The 17,857-nt window shown below is 29.3% G+C and overlaps 2 protein-coding genes across 5 annotated transcripts; one reads left to right on the forward strand and one right to left on the reverse strand.

The window, feature by feature from the left end:
- Nucleotides 1–35: 35 nt before the first annotated feature.
- LOC124493134 (cysteine and glycine-rich protein 2) lies at nt 36–1,998 on the forward strand. 3 transcript variants are annotated; one of them, XM_075728738.1, is made up of 7 exons: nt 77–250; nt 519–667; nt 851–983; nt 1,049–1,157; nt 1,220–1,413; nt 1,487–1,621; nt 1,703–1,998. In XM_075728738.1, the coding sequence occupies exons 3-7, from the start codon at nt 890–892 to the stop codon at nt 1,807–1,809; spliced, it is 639 nt and encodes a 212-aa protein (XP_075584853.1). In that variant the 5' UTR covers nt 77–250; nt 519–667; nt 851–889; the 3' UTR covers nt 1,810–1,998. The 3 variants fall into 3 exon arrangements, with proteins under 3 accessions (XP_046912164.1, XP_075584853.1, XP_046912165.1); XM_047056208.2 differs by lacking the exon at nt 519–667 and having other exon boundaries at nt 36–250; XM_047056209.2 differs by lacking the exon at nt 77–250 and having other exon boundaries at nt 288–667.
- LOC124491717 (serine/threonine-protein kinase BRSK2) lies at nt 1,969–17,710 on the reverse strand. Of its 2 annotated transcripts, none has more exons than XM_047054412.2 (17): nt 16,493–17,710; nt 11,390–11,484; nt 11,231–11,316; nt 11,027–11,167; nt 10,761–10,911; nt 9,566–9,593; nt 9,342–9,382; nt 8,911–9,057; nt 7,549–7,583; nt 7,257–7,308; nt 5,490–5,602; nt 4,982–5,088; nt 4,556–4,658; nt 4,075–4,470; nt 3,816–4,011; nt 3,536–3,758; nt 1,969–3,472 (listed from the first exon to the last, which is right to left on the reverse strand). In XM_047054412.2, the coding sequence occupies exons 1-17, from the start codon at nt 16,587–16,589 to the stop codon at nt 3,048–3,050; spliced, it is 2,436 nt and encodes an 811-aa protein (XP_046910368.1). In that variant the 5' UTR covers nt 16,590–17,710; the 3' UTR covers nt 1,969–3,047. The 2 variants fall into 2 exon arrangements, with proteins under 2 accessions (XP_046910368.1, XP_075584846.1); XM_075728731.1 differs by lacking the exon at nt 16,493–17,710 and adding an exon at nt 11,620–11,766.
- Between the last annotated feature and the right edge of the window lie 147 nt (nt 17,711–17,857).

The following is a 17,857-nucleotide window of genomic DNA, read 5'->3' on the forward strand; positions in this document are numbered from 1 at the left end:
AGATGTCGCGAAAATATGGAATTTCGAAATTGCATTATAACAAGTGGTGTGTATTTGTTTTGGGTATAAACTCGCCCATCCACGCGACGACGAGTATCCAACGAATTCGCAATTTTTTTCAAGGTTTTTTTTTCACTCAAAAATTTCGATTTTGTCATTGGAGTTCCTGGTTTTTTCTTTGAGTGTGTGTTTGTGTGTTACTTCTACCTCTCATCTTCATCGTATATATATTATTTTATCATCAACAAAAGTAGGTTTAAAATTATCAAAAATTTTGTAGATTAAATGATTCGACAAACCACCTGTTTGATATGATTTCTATTAATTGATAAATCCATTTTGACATTTTGTTTGTTACACTTATGATTTAAATGAATATAATTAGCCAGAAAAAAAATTGTTTTTATGCGGAAAGAAAAATATCATTAACGTGTAGGAATTGTCTGCCATTATTAATTGTTTTTGTTTGCATATATGCTATCTAGAGATAGTGATCAGTTGTGGCTTTTTTTTTACAGATTGGAATCATCATCGTATATCCTCCTTATTTGGCTTTTTTTTTGACGGCTATACCCATCATCATTGTTAACGATCATCAAATATTGCCACGACGGTCTATTTCATTGTTTGAAGTCGTTTTCAATAGCTATCATATCGACAGTGATTTGTTAGTAACTTTGCGCTCATCTTTACTGATTTGTTATCAGAATTCACATTTTTCCAATATTTTCTATAGAAATCATTGTATATTTTCTGATTTGTCACCACACAAATATCATCATATATTTTTATTATTTATTAACCATATTAATTATTATATATTATTGCATTGTCATTTGATCGTGAATAGCTCAGGCCAATAACCAAATAAACATCAAAAATATACAAAATGGCGATCTGTGCCCGTTGTAGCAAGACTGTATATTTCAACGAAGAGAAAAAAGCAATTGGAAAAAGTTTCCATAATTCTTGTTTCGTATGTGGTAAGCGGAAATATGAAACCCTATACCCCTCCTAACTCTGTTATTAATGAATGTCTTTTTTTTAGCCAACAAAGAATGTAAAAGAAGATTGGACAGTGGAAGTTTGACTGAACATGATAGTGAAATATATTGTAAACAATGTTATGGCCGTTTGTTTGGACCCAAAGGATATGGGTATGGTTACTATATTTATTATTCTTTTACTACTATTTTTATTCCAAATCTAATTTTTAAAGGTACGGTCAAGGTTCTGGAACACTGTCAATGTTCACTGGAGAGAAATGTACTAATGAACCGCCAACATCAAACATTCCATCGACTGCTCAGGCATTCGTCGCTCCAAAAAAAGCAGCTCCAATTTCACAAAGTAATGGTGGTGGAAAAGTATTTAAATTCGGTGGTGCAGACATTTGTCCACGTTGTAACAAAGGTACTTATATTTAGGATTTGGTTACATTTAGAAAACTTTTTAAATGAAAAAAAAAATTCCATTCAAAAAATAGCCGTTTATATGGCCGAAAAAATGATGGGAGGTGGTTATGCATGGCATAAAAGTACCTGTTTTACCTGTAAAGAATGCAATAAACGTTTGGATACAACCACTCTATGTGAACGTGAAAGTGATATCTATTGTAAAAGTTAGTTCAATCAATTTATTTTTTCCTTTATATTAAAAAAAACATCCAATTCAATTACTAAATTTTCAATTTTCATTCCAGCTTGTTATGCCAAACTTTATGGTCCAAAATATTATGGACATGGCCATATAACGGCACCGATAGAGGCAGCAGCAGCAGCTACAACCGATAGTCAACAAACGGTATAATGGAATTTCACCAATATTATATAGATGGTTGAAAAATCCCCATATATGGATAAAGTAAATATATGATCAAAAAAAAAAAAAATTTTTTTTGCCAAATTTACATATTTTGCCATTGAAATGTTATTAACGAGTTTACATAACTGAATTTGACCATTAATATTTTTGCCATAAAATTTTCAGAAAGAAAAATTTTTTTCATTTTATTATTATTATTATTATTATATTTTTGCACAAAATTTGAAAAAATACAATTTCCAGGTAAGTAGGTAGGTTGTACACAAAGAGAGAGAGAGACATTATAATTTCATTAATGATGACGAAAAAGTAGATTAGACGACGTGTGTGTAACAATGAATTAAGAAAAAAAAACAAAAAAAAAAATCGCTTTTTTCGCAATAAATCAGATGTTTGATTCTGAGTTTGCAAACTGTAAGTTGTTCCAAAGTTCATGATGATGATAATTTGACAAAATGTTGACACAGAATGATTTGACAAAATTTTTTTCTCCGTTATGTTTTCATCATTCGGTCGGTCACTTTTATATATTATTACGATTAAGAATCAAATTATTATAAAGATAAAGATAACACACACACACACATATACTATGCTCATTCAAAAAAAATTGAATTGCAAATTTTTTTTTTTGATTTTAAAATCAGTTTGTGGTTTTTGTTCGGTTATGTGATGAATTTTTATCTTTGCAATGGAATGTAAATATTACAATAGGTATCACTTTTTTTTCAAAATAATTCATGATAATATTCCATTTTCAACATTTAGTATTGGCAAGGCGGGGTATTGATTCTGAAATATGTGGTTTGAAATAGCTGATGATGATGATGATGATGGTCTTTTCGTTATTTTTTTTGCATTCTATTTATAATCATATTCAATCAAAATCGATGGACTAAATTAGAAATTTCTTCTAGTTTGTTTTTGAATTTTGTGTGTGTGTTTGTGTGTGTAAATGTGTTTGTGTTTTCGTGTATGTATATATGTGAGAGGCATTTTTTTTTGTCTGGATTCAAAAGCACATGGTTGATTTATTTATTAGACATATATACGTTGTACGTAAATTGAAATCGATATATATATATAACAGACGAGAGATTCTTTTTTTTTCTTATATGAGAAAGAGAATGTGAATGAGTGAATGGAATGTATGAATTCAAAAAGAATTGGTCGATAAATTTTTCATTTCTCATCTATTACGGATCATTGATTAGGCAGGCAAGCTACACATTATCAGTATGTAGTTTGGGTTCCAATGACAATCGTCTTCCATTGGCAATGTTTATTATTCTTGGAACTCCTGTACTATCTGTTTGTGTTGCTCGTCGTTCCAACAATTTAACTTCACGTTTGAATAAGTCCTTATTGGCATCTTGATCCGATTTACATCTGGATAAGGCTCCCGTTAAATTATTAGTACTGCTATTGACAACAGCTGCTGCTAGACTTATTGTATCTTCCGATATATGAAGATGTGTTGGCGTTGGTGACAGACTGTCCGATGCACATGATCCACAGGAACTTGTATCACTGAGTTCACGTGTGGGTCGACGACTCATTCTTGGTGATCGTGGTGCTGATGTCGATCGACGGCCAAGAATATAGCTTGATATATGTTCACATATTCTCCTAAACCTTCTCACTGGCCCTGTTTTGCAATCAGATTTTCAAATTAAATTTGAATAAAAAAAAAATATTCATAAAAACTTACCGGATATTAACGTGAATGTAATACAATAAATTGTCGGCCTTTCAATGGCGCTAGTATCGAAATTTGGCGATGGAATTGAACCATCATTGGATGGAGGTGTGGCACATGCAATATCAACTTGGATTCGAATATTTCTTTGAAACATTGATGTCGTGCCACCTGGTCGACGATAATCCAAGCGAAATGACATGGGTGATAATACTGTATGACTTAAATCTGGTACCTGAATATACGAAATTGAAAGAAAATTGAATAATTTAATTAATGTATAGATACTAACCGAAAGAAAGGTGTGAATAAGATCAGCTTTGATAACCGACAATGGTTTATCTTTTATCAGCAAAACATGTGTTTCTTCTCGTTCGTTGCCCATTAAATTACCGAACCAAGATTTTTTAGTCATATCAGGTGTAGGCTCAGTTGCCAATGCAACATCTTCGTATAGTGGAATTTGCATTTTCGCACGTCGATGAAATCTATAAGAATAAAAAAAGTTATTAGATATTCTGAAAGTAGTGAAATGATGAATCGAATCAAACCTTGGTGTACCAAGGAAACTATTCTTTAGTGTATTCAGGCGTGATTTCCAATAAGGCTGTGATATCGGCGACACTGGTGATGTATTGACACCCAATTCATCGTTACTATTGTTGTTGTTGTTGTTGTTAATATGATGTGGTGTTTTGGGACAATTTAATGGTGACACTAGTAAATTGTTTGTCGAATCATGATGCGGCGGATGTACACCCGGATGATGTGATGGATGACGATGTGGTGTATGGTGATTAGTATTATTATTATTAGTAGTAGTAGTGTTATTATTATTATTAGTAATCATAGGATCGTTAGCGGTAGTCATGTTGCCATTACGTCGATTAAAACTTCTATTCGGTGTACAATTAATATACACTTTGGTACTTGAATAACTATTGATTCTAAAGAATCCATATCCAGAGAAAAAAAAGTAAGAAAAAAATCGAAATAAATGCAATGATGATAAGCATATATACAACAACATACCCGTATGGAAATCGTCGTGGCGCAATCGGTGATCCATTAGCCAACATTTCTGTTCGATATGACTTACTAGGACGTGTATCTACTCTTTTTCTTGGTGGATCGGCTATCGTTTTATGTAGTATTTGCAAAAAAATAGAACCGGTCAACATAAAAGCAACGGCGTAAAAAAAAATGTCGAAAAAATAAGAAACAAAATGAATGGTGATTAATGAGTGAGCACACATAAAGTCTCTATATGTATGTATGAATTACATAAAAAATGGGTGCCATGACAAACATCGGCACAAACATACAAAACACACACACACACACAAACACGAAAAATTCAATCACTAAAGGACTGAATGACATTGTTATGAAAAAACATAACATAACGAACAAAGTGTAAAAGATGGAAAAAAAATTCTTTCAACAACATCAACGTACCTGATTCGGAACGATTCCTGATAATGCATTCAGTCTCATCTTCATATGATGGTTTTCGTCGTTTACGATCCAACAAAAGGAAATATATTACTTTTTCGGTGTTATGGCTATAAGATTTTGTTGTTATTATTATTATTATTATTAGCATCGTGACAAGAACCATACAAGCATAGAAAAAAAAATGGAATTTTTTTTTTGGTTAGTAAATAAAAGAAATATATTTTATAGATGAATTATTATCCAACATTTGTTTGTTGTGGATAATATGGTGGTACAGGGTTTATGATAAATTCTTGGCTGTTGTTGTTGGCATGGTGTTGAAAAATGGACAGGTTCTTTTTATCTATCTATTTTTTTTTCATTGTTTTGTAATTATATTCATTCATTCATTCATTCAAAACTAACCAAGATTCTAGTTCATTCACATTTTTGTCCGATTTCAATTCAATATATAGGGAAATGGGAAAAAGGCAAAATATAAAGAAAACATGGGCGGTGATTTTCATACTTAATACTGAGTAGCTCTCTTAAAAGCTTTTCCTTGTCTTTGAAACAGCCAAGTGAAGTCATATTGTTCAATACATCGGGATCCAATTCTTCCACCGAAGTTGTTATATGTGTCTATGTGATTGTTATCGATGTAGTGGTTGTTTTTTTTTTGTTTGTTTGTTGTCAATAGGATTTGATTTCAAGATCAACGAAGAAAATAATGTGGTTGGCAGGAAACGTGAAAAGAAATAAAGCAAAAAAAAAAAATCCATTAATTATTCCAATTATACAAATTCGAATCGCTTTTTTTTCACATTCAAAGATATTCTTGAACGTGATTCTTTTTAATTTATTAAAACATTTCCAGAAATAAAAAATAACGATAATGAATTTCTCTTTCTTTCGACCCAGAAATAGATGTTTATCCATTTCAAATTGAAAAAATTAAAAAGCATTGAGAATATTCATTGAATGAATCACACAAATTCCATTACACTATATATATAATGTATTTCAATATTCAATGAAAAGAATCAAATTTTGGTAAAAATTTCTCCTTACATAACGATAATTCATTCTAAACACATACAAAATTATGGATCATTTTTAAAGGTTTTAATCTGGTCGTGTCTATTATTGGTTATAATTTTTTCGATACTTTATATATTCGATCGCAACCATTAAAGATGGATGACTATTGTAAAAAAAAAATTCTTTTCAAATATTCATTTTATATCCTAAAGCGTGTATATTGCACACACAACGGCGAAAAAAAAATTCATTTATAAATTTGCATAAGCTCTCATCATCATAATCGTCTATGCCATGCAATGTATACGATATATTAATATTTTTTTTTTTTTTTTTTGAAAAAAAATGAAAAAAAAGACGACTGACTAAATCACTAAATTCAACACGATCCAAGATCATCATCAAATAATAGAAACGAAGAAATTACTATATCAATATATATTGTATATACAAACAAAATAAACTGTTCTTCGGCTTGCTTCTTCTTTTTTTTAATGTTTTTTTTTTCACCATATATCATCATTCATATATGAATGAAAAAAAAATATATAATGATGAAATTCTATATTCTGAAAAAAAATAAATTTCATGACTTTGAAATGAAATAAAATAAAAAAAAACAAATTTTTTGTTTAGTCACTTTTTTTCTGAAAGCACATTGGGATTCGATTCGATTTTCTTTTCTTTTTTTTTCACTTTCGTTGAGTGGTAATGTGTTTGTGTGTGTGTGTGTGTGTCTGTGTGACTAGGCATTGGCGAAACTGAAAATTTGGCCCATTTCGATCCTGGAAACAAGTTATATAAATATAAAATAGAAAAAGTAGCTTTTCACTATATTTTCATATATAGTAAATGTGTTGTTTTTGTTGTTGTTGTTGAATTATTAAAAAAAAATGAATGAATGACAAACTCGAGAGGAGGTTTATGTTTGATCCATTTTCATAATTTTTAATCTTTTCAATAGAATTTTTATGTAATAGTATTACATATTTTATAGAAAATAGAAACAAACCACCATTTTTTAAACAAAAAAAAAGCAGACAATCTTTTAATTGATGGTAACGATAGAAAAAAAAGGATTTTCAATCACCAAAAGGGTTTAGAATGGGGAAAAAAAAACTTTTCTTTTGTATTAACTGATTCATTCATAATCTCCAATGTAAACATACAGAGACTGAAAATTTGATGTGAAGTAACATTGATTTTTCTTTCATACATACACATACATAGAAATAAAAATAATTGGTACACATACCTGAACGATTTCTTTCATTGGTAATTCTAATTCAAGCTCATTTTTGCTGCCACTTTTTTTTGCCAATGATAATGATGATGATGATGATGTTTGCAAGCATGGAATTTAGCCGTCATTATAAATGAATCAAATTTATTGATAATTCAAGTGATTAAATATCATCAAAAAAATGAAGAAAATTGAATCGATAGTAAACATTGATCGAAAAAATAGATTATTATTAACATCATTATGACAAATGGTTATTATTAACATTAACATTTATATTTATTGACAAACAAAAAACACTTACGCTGTAACCCAAGGATGGCGTATCACTTCGGAAAGCTGTGTAAATCAAATATTTAAAAAAGAAAATGTGTGAAAAAAAATCAATAAAATGAATGACATGATTAATGTTCGAATCGAATTGAAATGGAATATATATACTGACGCACGGATTTTTTTTTTGCTGTGGTACCACCGAATTTTAATTCAAAGTTTTTTGAACCGAATGAAAAACAATTATCGTGTGCAAATGTCAGCGTTTTTTTTTTTATTTATTTATTCATTTCTTTTTTTTACATTTGTTTGTTTACTATAGACAATTCTAGTTTTTTTTTGTTCTAATGATCATTGAGTAAGCTTGGCTATAATTCTTGTTTTTTTTTCTATTATTATTTCAATTTCTCTATTTCTTTCTCTCTCTTTTTTCGTTATTGTTCAGTTTCGTTTATTTATTTGTACAAAATTCGTAATTCAAGATAAATCTAACCGGAAAAAAATATATATAACGATGATGAAGAAAATAAAATATTTGGTCAATAAACTGCCAACACTTTCTAAACAAACAAACAACAAAAAAAAAATTTACACAATTGATTCCTGTTAAATTCCTATAGAATAAATTTGTTTGAATTATATCTGGAATTTAAGGTATTCAGTGTTTTTTTTCCACTTACTCACTATTTAAATCTAAACACAGATACACACATTGTGATTGTGGAATAAGATGGAATCCAAACAATTAATTGAACAAGAATAACTAGGAAAAAAGAATCTGATCTGTTCAAAAAAAAATGCTCTTGTCCAAAGGCCAAACAATAATACCATTAGAATGGATATAAGAAAAGTGAATATATTGTTGTTGCTATTGTCATGTTAGACAAATGTTCTGTTCATTGACCATTATATATTGATCTACTACTGTATGTTCGATTTGATTCAAGAACATTACTTTATATATGACCATTGTCCAAACCAAATTAAGCGAAGAAATGTTATGTTAATTAATGTGATTGTTTTTATCTATACATTCACACATGGTATGTATTCATACAATCATCATTATTATTGTCATTTCCTTCATCATTCTCTCTTGTATGCTGTTGTTGTTGTTGTTGTTGTTGTTGTTGTTGTCGTTATGTATAAAACTCAACGACCATTCACATTCAATGTACATGTTTATCGTCTATCTTAACTACTATTCGGATTCTTGTTGTCAGCAAAAAAAAAAAAAAAATTAAAAAAAAAATCCGACGAATAGCATTATTATTATCATCATCAGAAAAGAAATAATTCTTTTTGGAACGAATGACACATGTGCAGTTATTGGAATCGAGAAAAAAAAACAAGAGAAACAGACAAACAAACAAATATAATAACAATCACTTACCGTAATACGTTTGTTGGCGTCTACTTCAATCATTCGTCGAAGCAAATCTTGGCATTCGGGAGGCACAAAGTGTGGTATATGAAATGTTCCACGTTTAACTTTTTCTAATAGTTGTCGTAGATTATCATCATCAAATGGTAAGGCACCCTGTGTTTTAACGGAAGATATTATTGAACAAAAACCATGATGATGGTGATGATGATGAAAAATGAAAAAAAATGAAATGAAATGACAGGAATAGAGTGAATGGAAAATTGAGAATTAAACAGATGTCAATTGCATGCCCGATGAATGTTGATAGTTATTGTCGTTGTCGTTGTCGAATCAAAAACATGTATATGAAAATTTATCAGAATCAGATGAAGAAACAAAAAATGCAATCATCATTATTATCATCAGTGAGAAAGAAACAAAAAAAAAATTATCATTACCACAAGAAGAGCATATAGAATGACTCCGACTGACCATACATCTATGATGATGACAAAATGAAACAAAGAATATAAAATGAATGAATGAAATGATCAGTTATTCCAATTATGTAACGAAAAAAAAAACAAAAATTCTATACGACAACTACATAATCGTCACCACACACACACAAACACACATTCATGTACTAAATTAACATATATTGAACATTGAAAACACTCACCTGCTTGCCTTCCGTCATATTTTTCACCCTATAGGGAAAAAAATGAGAAAATGAAAAGAAAGAAATTATTAATGGGCCAGTTTGACTTTGGACAACAGTTTTGTTCGGTTTCGTTCAGTTTAGTTGGTCATTGTATTTGATAATTGGTGTTTTTTTTCTTTCTCTCACTCTCATCTGCTATTGGACAATAAAATGGGCGTTTTGTTGTTGTTGTCGTCGTCATCATCATCATTGTACAAATGATTCATTTATTCATTCGAATAACGAGGCATATTATATCACATGCATATATTGTGATCACAAAAATGGATCACCATTTTCATATATCGTGATCGGAATTTTTTTTATTCTTCAATTTAAATCATTTTTTTTCATTTTCTTTCATGAACATTTAGATAAATTATTTGAATTTTTTTTCTATTTATTTCTTTTTCTTTATTGTATTTTATTTCCGTTTTGTTGTTGTTGTTGTTGTCGTTGTATTTAGTTATGGTTCAATGATTCATATGATGAAAAGTATAGTGTAATGTAATTCTATCGAAAAACAACAACAACAACAATAACCACGAAAAAAAACTATTGACATTTCATTAATGCCGATGGTATGATTCGTCATAATTAATTGTTTTGACATCATCAAACAAAAAAAAAAAAAAAAAAAAAAACAACAACATCGTAAATATAAACATTTAGCTTTTGTATGGGGCCAATCTGACCGTATCATTTTATATACAAAAAAAAAAAAAAAAATAATCATAATGTCAATGTGTGGCTAGCATGATCCACAATGATCCAAAATAATAATAATCATTGATGGTGGCTTAGATGCCTAGAAAAGGCTATTAAGGTCGTGTGTGTGTATGGGGGGAGCAAAAGAAAGATATTACCATTAGGGTGGACATACACACACACACATCGAAATGCATCAATATGGATGGATTTCGATGTGTTTCGGGGAAAAAAAAGAAGGCAACATCATCAATTGTAATAACATTTATTTTTTTCCTGATATACAGACCAACTACTATTACTATTATAAGAACGCCAATCGAATGAGAATATATGGTATTAAGAATTTTTTTAGTATAAAAAATAAGAAAAGGATGATAATGTGTTGGTTCATTTCATTTTCAGTTTTGTACGGAATTGTTTCTATTGTTATAATCATAATGGTTATAATAATAATAATACAAACCCTTATGATTTCAGGCGAAGCATAATGAGGACTTCCACAAGATGTTTCCAACATTGAACCATCGATTTGTAATGATGCCATACCGAAATCGGCAATTTTAATGTTATTCTTTTCATCCAATAATAGATTTTCAGGTTTTAAATCTCTGTGGCTATGTGTGCAATGAGAATTGAAAAAATAAAGTAAAAATAAAATAAAAAAAATTGTTATTAAATTGAGTTTTTTCTCTATTTTTTTTCATCAGAACAAAAATAATGAAAACATACCAGATTAAATGACTATGACAGAAATCAAGTGCCGAAATGATTTGACGAAAAAATCTTCGAGCCTCTTTCGGTGTAAGGCGTCCTTTTTTGACAAGATAGTCGAATAGTTCACCACCACTGACATGTTCCAACATCAAATATCTAATATATATGACATATTCTAATTATTGATAAATAAATGGCAAAATTTTGTGAAAAACTTACAAATATTTTTTATTCTCATATACATCATATAAATGAAGAACATGTGGATGTTCAATCAATTTCATGATGGCAATTTCTCTTTCCACCTAAATATAAAACGAATGCAAATTAATCAGTCATAAATGAATGAATGAATGAATGAATGAATGATGAACAAACCTTTTGTAGGACACTTTCGGAAAGTTTTTCCCGATTAACAATTTTGATGGCTACTTTTTTACCCGTCACACAATGAACGCCCAATTTGACTAGACCTAGAATGAATAGAATAAAATCAGAAAATAGAACAAAAACACGAAATTGATTAAAAAAAATTTTCAATCAATACGAGAATAAAAAAACCCAAATTCTTCATTAAGTAATTATGGGTAAAACAGAATTGAAACTACCTACTACTACTACTACTACTACACAGACACAAACTAGAATCTAATTCAATAACTTGATAATGAGTTACAATAAAGAAAAAAAAATAGTTTTGTTCAATTTAAGCGAAACTTTATTTCGATTTTTTTCTTGCCTGTCTCTACTACTCTTTGATTGTGTCAGTAATGTTGTGTGTGTTTTGTTGAATGAACCGAGAAATAAAAAAAAATTGGTCTACACCATTGAAAATCAATAACTTTTTAATAATTCATTATCAAATCGATCTTTTTTTTCTACCAATTCTTTTTCAAATGATAGTTTTTTTGGGTGTCTAAATGGTGTCGATGATTATTATTATCATCATCATTGTTATTATTATTAAGACCACAACCAACTATCAGTATGGACAATATGAGTTTTTTTTTCAATATGTGTGTGTGTGTGTCCTCTTATCAAATCTATGTGATGAGTTTGGGCTATCTATTCTATTCTATATTTAAAACGGGTGGCTAACTTTAACTTGATTGTCATTTTATTTATTTATTTTTATTTTTATTCTTTTTTTTTTTTTTTTTGGTTCGCCAACAACCAAATGAAAAACAAGAATCTTTGAAAGAAGATTGGGCCGAATCCATTAATCAGTAATCGTAGTGAATGACTATCGCTAACTTTTTTTCACATTATATTGTTGTTGTTGTTGTTGTTGGATCTTTTGGACACTCTTTTCTCACTGGTTCTCTTCTTGTGTGTGTGTATGTGTGTATGTATAGTGTCAACATGAAAATTATAATTTATATCAATGTTTATATTATTGGATCAGTTTGCTTCATTCAGTTCATTCACAAATATATACAGGCATATATACACACACATCCACATCTACATCAATTGTGATAGTGAAGACAAAAAAAAAGATCACGATCCAGAATAATCAAGAGAGAAAGGGAGGCAACAACAGAAGGAAAGAAAAAAAAAAGAAGAAAATCGATTCGAGAATAAAGCTTCGAGCATAGTCAAGCAAAAAAAAAAAAAGAAAAAAAATGAACCACACCAAGATTGATCAGAATATGAGAATGTGATGCATGTGAAATAACATCAATGATATCAAACAACAAAAAAAGACTATGGGAGAAAACCAAAATTTGGATCTTCATCATCATCATCATGATCATCATTTTTGAACGCCGGCGCCTAATACTCAGTGTATTTGAATTAAAAGGCCAGCATGGATAGAAAATATAATTTTTTTTCTCTACATCGAATACAACTCTTTTGAAGCGTATTAAAACGAAACGATGTATTTAATTAATTACAAAAATAGTATATTTCACACGGTATTTTCTAATAAAGCTAGAAAAGAAAAATTCAAACATTAACAATATTGTGATGATTGTAATAATTATGATTAGAGAATTTGAATCAACGATGATGATGATGATGATGATGATGATGAAGGCAAAAAAAAGTAATCAAGCAAACATCAGCGAAATTTATAAATGAAAATGGAAAAAAGAATACGGGCCTTGGCAATGGCAATGGTAACATTGTCAGGCAAGTTTTATTCATTATTTTTTTCTACATTTTTTTTTGTTTCTATAGAACAATACAAACATAACAAATACAATTATATGGAATTATATAAAATGAGTGCATGTATATCTGTATGTCCATCAAAAACACCTTTTCCTTTATGTATAAAATCACTCGTCAACTCGCAAACACTACACACACACATGCACGCACATAGAATATGAAACCAAGCGAAAATCGTAAAGAAAAAGTTTTTAAACATTGTTAGATTCCATCTATTTGGAAGAAAATAGATTTCTTCAACCATTCGGATTTATGCATAAAGGAGATGTTTTTTTTATGCTTCAAAAATTTTTTTGTTGTTGTTGGCATCAACTTTTCTGTATACAACAAAAAAACAACAACGACAACAAAAGGAAGAAATCATTTCCTGTGGATAATATTATACAATAATTGAAATAAGATACCAACAACAACAAAAAAGAAAATTTCATTTTTTTTCCACTTGATATTACTCAATTTTGTTAATCATAGTCGGTTTGTTTATTTGTTTGTTATCTTTCATCATTATTTCTCATCATGATTGTCGGATGATGAGAAATCATTTTGTTTTTTTTTGCTTCCAATTTCTCAGATATTAAGAATCAGCGAGAATGAAAAAAAAAATTCAATTTTTATGACACTATGGGCAACATGGACAACACTGCCACTGCCACCACCACAATCACCTAGGTTATCAAATTTCCGTGATAGAACATTCGTTCATGGATTCATCCATGATCCAATGATGGGCATCCGTATGATGATGATGATTACGACAGCCATTGAATGCTTTGGAAACAACAGCAAAAAAAATCCCAGTGTTTTTGCGTGCTCAATTAATTAACAGGCCAGAAAATAAGAAAGACAAAAACAAGAACGGGATTTGTGAGCTCGATTAATGGTATCATTTTTGGTTTTTTTTTTATTTTGGAAGGGCAAAGGAACATGAATAATGGGGTGGTTATACTGTATACTTATATTCCGTATTACTTTTATGTTGTGTTGTTTCTCGCAACGTTGATTCAGAATTTTAATAATAAAATAACAACAACAACAACCAGACATAACGAATAAAAATTTCATTCTCATCATCGTAATCAGAAAAAAAGCTGATTGGCCAAATTTGATTTTCATTCACATTCATTCATTCAATGCTTTTTTTCAACTCTCAATGCTGCTGCTCATCATTATATAATAACATATCGATGACATATACGAAGCTTTTTATTAAGCTTTTTTATACCTGATTAATATTTTATAACCGCACAAACGCACACACAACAAAGAAAATGGCTGTGATTAAGACCAAAGACACACCAACTTTAGTGAATGTCATTTCTACATTATAATTTGTTTTTTTTCTCCATCCATATATTCAACCTCAAGAGACAATGTTGAATTTTTTTTTTTTTTTGAATAACAGTGAAAAAAAACATGAACAAAAAAAATGTAAAATCCATCATCATCAGAAATGGATAAAATTTCAATCGAATAATAGAATCGTCTATCACCAGCAAAAAAAAAAAAGAAAAAGAAAAGTATAAACTGATCAAATGTTGATCATGTCAAACTTTTTTTTTCATCATCGTCCTGTTTGTTTGTTTGTTATTGGGATAAAAATAATTTTCTTTTTCATTTTATTTTCATTTCAAATGATGATAAGGATATATTGTAGATTTGAAATCCAAAAAGGAGGCACATAAATGGCCAAAAAAAAAAATGTCACAACCATTCAATGTGAATGTGTATGTTTTTTGTTATGTTTTGACGACAATCGATCCTAATAAAAATCCTTTTCAAATGTACGAATATATAGTGACCATATATACAGAATTAGTAGCTCATACTTGACAAAAACAAATTGAATTTCTCAAGAGAATTTGTATTGAACTTTTTTTTGTTTTGTTTTGTTTTGTTTCTGGGTTAATACACTATTCTTGCCTTTTTTTCCATTGTTGTTGTTGATGTTGCTTTTAGTTTAATATAATTATTAAGCCTATGGATGATCTTATTATTTTTAGCTAGAAAACTTGTATTGATATTCGAATTTGTATGCGTTTTTGTTTTTTTTGTTCATAATGTAAGGATGTAAGGATGGATGTAAGTGTGCGTGTGATCGCTGTTGAATTAAATGAGAATGGATAGATTACAATTGAATACATACACATGCCAAATTCACACCAAAAAAAAAGAAAAGAAAAGAAAACTTGAAGATTGGTTTAATATAAGAATTTAATGGACAGCTATTTCAAATGAAATTGATGGGATTAATATCTTTATTTATTAAGTAAAAATTTAACCATTGTAAAAAAACGATGGAAAATTCTTAATTTTACTATTTATGATTGAAAAGAAATTAAGAATTTATTGTAAATTGTGTATGCATGCCATAACACGGTATATTCAGAGTAAAGAAAAAATCTCACATTCTATTGTGAATTTCAAAAACGAAAAAAATTTCCCAGAATAAATGTCAAGATTTCGTGTCATAAAGTAATTCTACAAAAACAACAACAATGATGCTTTCATCGTCATCATTTCAATTCTATGGTCTATGGTCGTTTTGGTCAAATTGGCTCCGGCCATAGTTTTAGTAATTTGATTATTTTCCAGTAATTTCTATTTATTTTTGTCCGAAAAATTCAATCTAGCCATTGTTCATTACATTGTGTTAATGTATTCATTGGAATAGTTTGTTAAATTGTCTTTGTTTCAACATGGGATTTTATCATTGTCATCATTATACGAATTATGACAATGAACGAAATTTTTTTTTTTAGTTGAACTCTCTTTATAGGATTATTACATGTATTGATCATTTTTTTCAGAATCAAATATTTCAGCTATAACAGTAATCTGTCTATCTCAATGAAAATGATAACATGGATCGATCAAAATTGAATTTTTAGATTGAAGAGATGAAAGATGAACTATATATATTGCCCGAAATAATAGAATTTTCTAAAAGAATAAAAAGATTAAATTTATCGCTCGAACTGTTTGAATTCTAATTGTTATATACCAAACTATGGTTGCTAGTTAATAAGAAAGAAATGGATAGTGAGAAAAAATGTCCCGAAGGTCTAAAAAAGAGCTTCAGGCAAACACATTTTTTTTGTGTGATGGTGTATTGATAAAATTAAATTAGAATTTCGAGAATGAACCATGGAAAATTTGCAAAACCATTTCATCAATTCATTTATTTCTTATGAAAATGATGATGTCGATCAACATCATCAAACAAAACAAACAGAAAAATGAATTTAAAGAAAAAGTATTTGAAATCAAATAGAATTTCGAAAATTGTTTCCGATTCAAACTTGCCTGTCTGTCCTTTGCCCAATGTTTTTTCCAACCGATATGGCCCAACATATTGATAGACATGATGATGATCTTGAGTATTGGCATCTCTGGTCGACATTTTAGCTTTCGTTTGTTTGTTTGATTTTTTTTTTGTTTTGGCGAATATTCTCAATTTGAATTCGATTTGAGAGGAATAATGGGAGAGGAAAAATATTTCTTTTTTTTACAAAAAAAATAAAAATAATCACAACTGTGAGGGCATTGCACACAAGCTCACTATATGCTGATCATTCGATTTTTTTTCTGTTGTTTTCAATATGAATTATTCGAGAGAAAAAAAACAAGAGCAAGCAAGATGTGAAGAATATTCAATTTTTTTCCTGTTTCTTATTGGTCAAAGATGTAATCAATATGAATCGATAAATTGAATAATGATGAGAAACGAAGAAATCATCACCATGATGATGATGAATTAAATGATGTTGACATTCAATCGCTGTTGTTGTATTCATGTTTGAATTTCGAAAATATTTCCAATACATTCATTATTTATTTTGTCTACAGATACAGTTTTTAATAATAAAAATAGAATTCTTTGGTGTCAATTACTTTTTCGTTTTGTTTTGTTTTGTTTTGTTTGTTTATTTGAGCATTATGTCATAATATTCACACATTGAACATTTTAATCATCATCATCATCATTATTATTATCATCACAAATGACGGAAAATCATCGACCGAAGATGATTGAAATGACATAAAAAAATGTAGTTGACATGGATGATTGATCTGAGAAATTATTCCAAGAAATGAGAAATGAAAATGGGTGGCAAATCTTACAAATATTGATTTGAGATTTGATGATGATGATGACGATGATTTGATCACACTATTTATTTCACGATTTAATGATGATGACAAACATTCGTATTGACCGTTTAGTCTTTGATTTTTGTTCTCACATTTAATTTTATTATAAGACTTGAGCCTTTGTATGTGTACAGTTAGTTATCATGGTTTTCGCGTTTTCTTCAAATTTTTTTTCGGTCATCGAAAGAGCAAAGAAGAGAAGGTGTAGCATGTAATTTTTTTTCTTTATTTCTTGATTCTTCTTCCTCTATTTGTATTTGTTGTCTAGTGTAGATTGTCCACACGAATACCGGACAAATAAAAAAAATATTAAAACTCATCATTGTGTCATTGTTGTTGTTGTTGTTGTTGTTGCTGTCGTCATCATCAGTGTCGCCGTGTTTAGAGGTAAAAAAGAACAATTCTTTTTTTCCGAATTGAAATCGAAAAAGAATCGAGAAGTAGAATAGAAAAATGTTATTCGGGTGTTCCAAAAAAAAACTATTCTTAATGTAGTTGTGGCGGTAGCGGTGGTGA

The sequence above is a fragment of the Dermatophagoides farinae genome, chromosome 1, assembly GCF_024713945.1.
Source record: "Dermatophagoides farinae isolate YC_2012a chromosome 1, ASM2471394v1, whole genome shotgun sequence".
NCBI lineage: Eukaryota > Metazoa > Arthropoda > Arachnida > Sarcoptiformes > Pyroglyphidae > Dermatophagoides > Dermatophagoides farinae.

Coding starts and splice junctions, on each gene's coding strand:
- LOC124493134 (XM_047056208.2), top strand. CDS start 890: ATGGCGATCTGTGCCCGTTGTAGCAAGACTGTATATTTCAACGAAGAG. Junction 984..1,048: donor TAATTCTTGTTTCGTATGTG/GTAAGCGGAAAT, acceptor TCTTTTTTTTAG/CCAACAAAGAATGTAAAAGA. Junction 1,158..1,219: donor TTTGGACCCAAAGGATATGG/GTATGGTTACTA, acceptor TAATTTTTAAAG/GTACGGTCAAGGTTCTGGAA.
- LOC124491717 (XM_047054412.2), bottom strand. CDS start 16,589: ATGTCGACCAGAGATGCCAATACTCAAGATCATCATCATGTCTATCAA. Junction 7,584..8,910: donor ACGCCAACAAACGTATTACG/GTAAGTGATTGT, acceptor TGATTTACACAG/CTTTCCGAAGTGATACGCCA. Junction 4,012..4,074: donor AGTTTCCTTGGTACACCAAG/GTTTGATTCGAT, acceptor TTATTCTTATAG/ATTTCATCGACGTGCGAAAA.